The 6,843-nt window shown below is 34.5% G+C and overlaps 1 protein-coding gene across 1 annotated transcript; it reads right to left on the reverse strand.

Annotated features, from left to right (window-relative positions):
* Positions 1–570: 570 nt before the first annotated feature.
* commd6 (COMM domain containing 6) lies at positions 571–2,459 on the reverse strand. The gene is made up of 7 exons (XM_073846235.1): positions 2,299–2,459; positions 2,004–2,062; positions 1,780–1,845; positions 1,614–1,690; positions 1,299–1,467; positions 1,056–1,208; positions 571–969 (listed from the first exon to the last, which is right to left on the reverse strand). Exons 1-7 carry the CDS (start codon positions 2,321–2,323, stop codon positions 919–921), a joined length of 600 nt encoding a protein of 199 aa, XP_073702336.1. The 5' UTR covers positions 2,324–2,459; the 3' UTR covers positions 571–918.
* Between the last annotated feature and the right edge of the window lie 4,384 nt (positions 2,460–6,843).

The raw sequence follows: 6,843 nt of genomic DNA on the forward strand, positions 1-6,843 counted from the left end.
TCAAATCAAAACACAAAGGCCAACTGCATAATTTTTATGTAGGCCTGTGTTTCATGAAAAGATTAGCTGTTGAATTAAATTAAAATAAAAACACATTTTCAAAGAGTTCTGTTCTCTTCAAGTGTTGAGCAAGTCCCCAGCTCAAAACAAGAGGCTAAATAAGATGCAGAAATAGATAAACATGAGATACATGTAAATACAACCCATCAGAGAACCACTGTAGCCCATCATCACATATAACCTGTAAGAGTTTCTTTCTAGGCACAGGTTTCAGGCATTCAGAAAGTATTCAGCAACTCTTAAATTATTTATCTCTCTGGCTGCTGTGCTGCAAAGTCAAATTCAAATATATTTAAATGGGATCTTTCAGCCAAAACAAAAACAGCAGATCAGCCCTGCATTGAAGACAACAACAGAGCTGCTAAAATTAGATATTTAAAAAATAAAAAGGCAGAAACAATACACAATACCAAAATCAGGTCATTCTACTGAATTTTGAATAAAATAAAATCCAACCAACACTGTTCATCAGGTACAACACATTCAAAAGGACTATAAACAAAATACAAATTATTGATTGAGTGATTATTTTTATTAATGGAAAAAGAGTGTTTTACACTCAAAAGAATTACAGGTTAAATGAATGGCTCCTGAAGACAATTATGAAGATCAATAATAATGACAAATGGAAAGTTATGTTGATCCACAGAGGGCAAAAACCAAAAAAATCAATCATTTTCAAACATAATATCATTATTTCTTATGATAAAAAAAATAATTTTAACCTTGTAGCTACTGTAACAGTAGAACAAAAATAAAAGCAACAAACTGACATTGTTAAACTGTTAAATACTGTACTTGAATGTAAATATTTGGTCATAGACAATCACTGCTGTAAAAACCACATGCAGACAAATATTAAACAGTCTCTAAAACAGAGGCCATTTCCTTGAACTGCCTGTGGAAGTTCTGAGGGACAAAAACACAGAGAGAGAATGATTAAGTTCAGCAGTTCAGACACTTAAATGAAATTAAGAAAATGCATACTTCCATACCTGAAACTGCTGAACTGTCATCTCAAAGGATTTATATGACATCTCCCCTGATGTGTCTGCAATTTTCATCAAAACAGAGATGAATGGAGAGTTGAGGGATCGGCAGGTATCTGAACTCACTGCCATTCCAAGCTTCCATTGGATATCTACAAGCTAAGAATGAAGAAGCTTTAATATCAACAACCTCACTCAGGATAGTGGTTAACTGATGTTTACACTGTAAACAAGAATCATGTGACACACCTGTCCAGTACTAGCCATTGTCAGGAGCTCCTGATGTGCATGTAGAAGAGCACCATGCTCAGTCCAAAACTTGTGCACCAACTGGAGGGTTGGTTTGGACCATTTACTGCTGCATTCAGTTAATTTATTGACCAAGATATCCGCATTGAGATTGCTCTTTGCTGCCAACCTGTTTAAATACATATTTATTTATAAACTGAAACATATCAAAAAAGACAAACCAACAGGTTCTAGAGGTGTGTATGGAAAGGTTTTTTTTTAATAAGCCTAACATTATATTAATGATGTTTTGTCCTCAAAAAGACAATACTGTACCTAAAATAGTGTGACATCAGTCTTGTAACGTCTTGGACAGTTTTCTGATCAAGGCTTATCCCAGCTCTTTGAAATTTCTGTGTTAGGGAAATAAAAGCATTGCAAAACCATAAAAAGCAAGCATGCATGCTTAATTTAAAATATGTTTACATTTTCATGAACTTACATCACATGTTTCAATCAAATCTACTGCTCTGTTCTGATCCTGAAGATGAACCAGGATTGACTGAAGCTGGAAAATTAAAAGAACAGTGTATACAACACCTAAAAATAATACATTAAGTAAATAACTAGATGATAATATGTCAATATTATTTATGATGTGTTGCAGTTTTCATAGCACAAACTTGTAATGTTTTTCTACTCATTATACATATTGACACATCTTACTGTTTCTGCAAACAAGTCTGTAGGGAGTTGTTCAATTTTTTCGACAACACCATCCACACCTTCAAAAAACAAACAAGCAAAATGTCAACATCATTTATTAATGCTAGGTCATATCAATGTATTATGGGGTATTTCGTGAAAACCACCCAGTATTATACTGTATATCATTTATTTCGAGAAATATATATTAACATCTGTACATAAGGTTTACTTTGACTTGCACAGAACGTGAATTAACCCACGTTGCTGCTTTGTTCTTTACATTTGCAAAAAAATAGTAACAAATTCGACTCACCAGTTGACACATCCAGTCCTAACATCTTCGACAACTATCGCAATATTTACCATAAAGCAACTGCATTCAACAACCATATGTTAAAAACGAATCTTTAAAGGCTAGTCTGTTTTAAATCATTGAATAATAATGTTTACAACATCTACTTCTGTAAAAGCAGCTCCAGACCGGAAGTGATAAATAGCGATGAGATTTCCTTTCAAAATAATAGTACGACAGTCTGTTAATAGTAAGTACCATAGGTAGGTGAAAAAAATGAAAAGGAATAGCTGAATAAAACAATTGTACAAAAAAGATTATTCAAGGTGTATCTTGAATATCCAAAGTGAATTTTCAATAAACAAATATACACTACCAGTCAAAAGTTTTTGAACAGTAAGATTTTTAATGGTTTTTTTTTAAAGAAATCTCTTCTGCTCACCAAGCCTGCATTAATCCAAAGTACAGCAAAACAGTAAAATCTTAAAATATTTTTACTATTTAAAATAACTGTTTTCTATTTTAAAATGTAATCTATTCCTGTGATTTCAAAGCTGATTTTAGCATGATCCTTCAGAAATCAATCTAATATTCCAAATCGCTGCTCAAAAAAATTATTTATTATAGTTATTATGTTGAAAAGAGCTGAGTAGAATTTTGGTCAGATGAATTTTGATGAATAGGAATTTCAGAAGAACACGAGCATTAATTTCTATATTTTCTTATAGAAAAAAGCTGATCTTTGGATCTTTCTATTCATCGAAGAATCCTGAAAAAAAATGTACTAAATTGTTTTAAATATTGATAATAATAATAAGAAATGTTTCTTGAACAGAAAATCAGCATATTAGAATGATTTGTGAAGGATCATGTGATACTGAAGACTAGAGTAATGATGCTAAAAATTTTGCTTTGATCATAGGAATAAATTACATCTTAAAATATATTCAAAAAGAAAACAGTTATTTTAAATAATAAAAATATTTAAAAATGTTACCGTTTCTGTTGTACTTTGAATCAAATAAATGCAGGCTTGGTGAGCAGAAGAGACTTTTTTAAGAAAAAAAAAAAACATAAAAAACCTTACTGTTCAAAAACATTCCACTGGTAGAGTATAATTGTGACTGTGGTGATAATTTAAGACAATTTGTATGAATATCAATGTCAATAAAAAATAATTCTTTCCGAAATTATAAAAGGAAGAAATCTAGTTTACAGTGCAAGTCCTTATCGTACCTAATGTAATCTCCTAAAATGCCATTGAGTAAAAGTCTAAAATACTTTGTTGGTTTGAATATTTTCAATATTCAAATATTTTTCAAAAATTCCATTATTTATTCTTACTTATAAATATCAAGAGTTAGGCTATTCCATTTGTCTTGGTTATGTGCTTTTTCATTAAAAAGATAAAATGTCCTGAAAGATATGGAGCTCATATTATGACAAAACGTTTTGAATTTGAATTGTACAAATTTGAATTATTGACAAGTGTCATTTCACAAAACTGAATATTATATGGTATTTAACATAGTTCTGAATTCGATTTTTTAAAACTTGAATATTGAACATTTGAAATTGAACACAACTGAATTTTCAAATCGCAGATTTTCAAATAGACATGTATTTTCAAACAGCAGATTTTTGTTCCGATTTCTAAGACTTCAAATATTCAGTTTTTAAAAATACAACTTCAAGTTTTCAAGATGAAAAAAAAATTCGGAACATCAAATTCAGTGTTCAAAATTCAAAGCGCAGAAATTCAGATCGTACAGAAAGTAGGTCAGAGGTTATGCACAGGGAAGAGTAGATGATCTACGAAAAGTCGAACGAAGCATTTACTGTGACGGAGAGGGGGCATGTTTGGTTCACTTAGGCTAGTTTTGCCGTGGTCACAACATATTAACTCGTGGGAGCGTGATAATACGCCGTGGCCACAAGTTATTATTTCGTGGGAACATCATATTAACTCAAGCGTGCCGTAGGTGTCCTGAAAAGTGAAGCCAAAAGTTTTCGATCGCCCCCCGGTGGCTGGCTGCAGTATAGGTCATAAACCCCGCCCTCTCCATGTAATCTAATGGGACGTGAGCCAAACTAAATAATCAAATTACACGGCAAATAATTTTTTTCCAAAGGTGATTTCCATCGTGTGAGGTAGTTCTTATAATGCTGATTCATGCTCAGGTGTTCGTTTTTCTAATAAGTTTGCATTTAAGTAGTTATTTGATGCTATAAAAACGGGGTGTGTTGTCATGATTGTGATCGTGCGATTGGGTCTGCGGGAGTTTGGGCGGGACTTTGACACCGCGGCTCCGCCTCACGACACTACTGCGCATGCTCTGGCTCCAAACGAACCTCTACTGCGCATGCTCTGGCTCCAAATGACGTAACTTCCCCCAAGATGGTAGCGGCCATATTGAGCTGTTTTGGCTTCACTTTTCTATAGTTGAAAGAAGCGGAAACGCGTTGTCCATCTTTTTTACAGTCTATGTATTAACTCGTGGGTACGTGATAATATGTCGTGGCCACAAGATGGCAGTGTATACATAGTTACACGGCTTTGCGTAAAACGAAACTGAATGCAAAACGCGCACGCGTATTCAAAGGCAATTTTAATACCCGATGTTTGGAGAGCGACTCCCCAACAAATTAGACTACATACATATCTAGGCTGTTATTAGTATGCGGGCTATAAAAGGTTGTGTTAGTTGTCTATAGCTTTGCATCATACTTGAGATCTCTTGACTTCAGGTTCTGAAAGTTTTGCCGACGAGGAATTTTTACTGGAAGTGCAGATTAAAGGGTGAATATAACATATTTAATTTCGGCTTATTGATAAACTATTACATTTTTATAGTTAAGGAATAAATCATTCACGCAGTTTCATTTGAAACACAATGAACACAACATGCTCTTTTATCGTCACAAACTGGGGTAAATACATTAATAAAGTAAAAACTTAATTGGCATAATTGTCAGGCGTTTACAGTATTTGCAAAATATTTTAGCATATTAATAATACTAGCATAATTATACAGAGAGTTAATTAAAGCACTACACGAACTGAAAGGGAAATAAGCATATAAAACAATAAATATAGCCCATAAATATAGCCCTAACCAGTTAATATAATTATTATAAAATTAGGCTTATTGTATTAGCCTACTGTTTAATAATAATAATATACAAATATGAAATATAAAGAACCGATCCGTTAACAGGCAAGCGGTGCTCCTGCAGCCAAAATACTGCCACTTACGTCTCTTTGCGTCAGGCGCCGCCAGAGATAAAAATATGTTATGTCCTTTAACCAGATTTTTAACAACAAATAGAACATTTGTCGGTAGTGTTGAAAACGAAGATCATGTAATGGAATTCTCCTAGTATGATCAATCAAAAAAAAAAAAAAATACAGAGATGTGCCTGACATTAAGACTATTCATGGGACTATGAATTATAAATAGAAGAACACATATAGTACATTTCTGTTGTGTTTATTTTTAATGAAATCAAATGTGATCTTGTTGTTTGCAACTATAGCAATGTCTTTCCCAAAACAGCACAAATCACTTCAGGCCTTTTCACACGGGACGCGGCAGTCGCGAGTGTCTATTTTCAGTGGGAGCGGCGCGGAGGCGAAGTGCAAGTTTTGCTCCTGCACCCAAAATCCTGCCGCTTCCACGAACACGGCGCTTCGCAGCAGGCGCAGCCAAAGATAATTTTTTTAAAATCTTTTTGTGAGCGGCAGCGTCCGCACTGTGACCGCGTCGCGAACACCGCCTCAACTGCACAAAACGCTTCCACTACAAGAGAAGGCAGCAGCCGCGCGGCGATTCCGGCATGTCATTAGGTGCGTTCGAGATGCACTACACTAGCCTGCCGCCGGCTGGCGAGAGCAGCCGCTTGCAGTCGGGGGAGGAGTAAAGAGACGGCAGTCAAGTCGGACACTTATAGAGGATGAAACTGTATTCCAAACATACAAAAAAAAGGAATAAAGAAAAAGAAGAAATGAAACTACATAAGATAAATAAATAAAAGAAAAACGTTTCCCTATCATTTATTCTATACAATCGTTTTGCTTTTTTTGTTGATCATATCAAGTATGTGAGTTACTTTAATGTAATGCAATATGACGTTTATTATTTGCATCTTGGTTTTGTAGTTAGCTATAGGACATTTTTCAAATATAAGCAGTTTATTCCTCTCACAGCATCCATTAAAAAAAAACGGCCTCTGGTTGACCAGTTTTTTTCCCCCAAACTTTACTCTTATACAATAAGAATATATATTTACCATATCGCCTAATCTTCATTTTCATCAATAATGTTTTGTTTGAATATTAGATATTCGTTATAAAGATGGATTCCATACAGGAACTTATTTAAGAAAAAAACACGCAGCACACGTCGTGCTTGTCGTCACATAATCTGACCAATGAGAATAAAGTGTGTCGTCATCAAGGCATTCGCAGCCGATTTTAAGCAGCTGCAGCGCCTGACCTCTGCGACTGCTCTCGTTTTGCTCTCACGGTACTTTGATGGCACACGTGATCGAAAGGCGGCTGCAGCG

The sequence above is a fragment of the Garra rufa genome, chromosome 8, assembly GCF_049309525.1.
Source record: "Garra rufa chromosome 8, GarRuf1.0, whole genome shotgun sequence".
Lineage (NCBI taxonomy): Eukaryota > Metazoa > Chordata > Actinopteri > Cypriniformes > Cyprinidae > Garra > Garra rufa.

Excerpts from the sequence above, each read along its gene's own strand:
- commd6 (XM_073846235.1), bottom strand. The coding sequence starts at position 2,323 with ATGTTAGGACTGGATGTGTCAACTG. Across the intron at positions 1,468-1,613 it reads CTGATGTCACACTATTTTAG|GTTGGCAGCAAAGAGCAATC; the intron begins GTACAGTATTGT and ends GTATTTAAACAG. Across the intron at positions 970-1,055 it reads TGACAGTTCAGCAGTTTCAG|AACTTCCACAGGCAGTTCAA; the intron begins GTATGGAAGTAT and ends TTTGTCCCTCAG.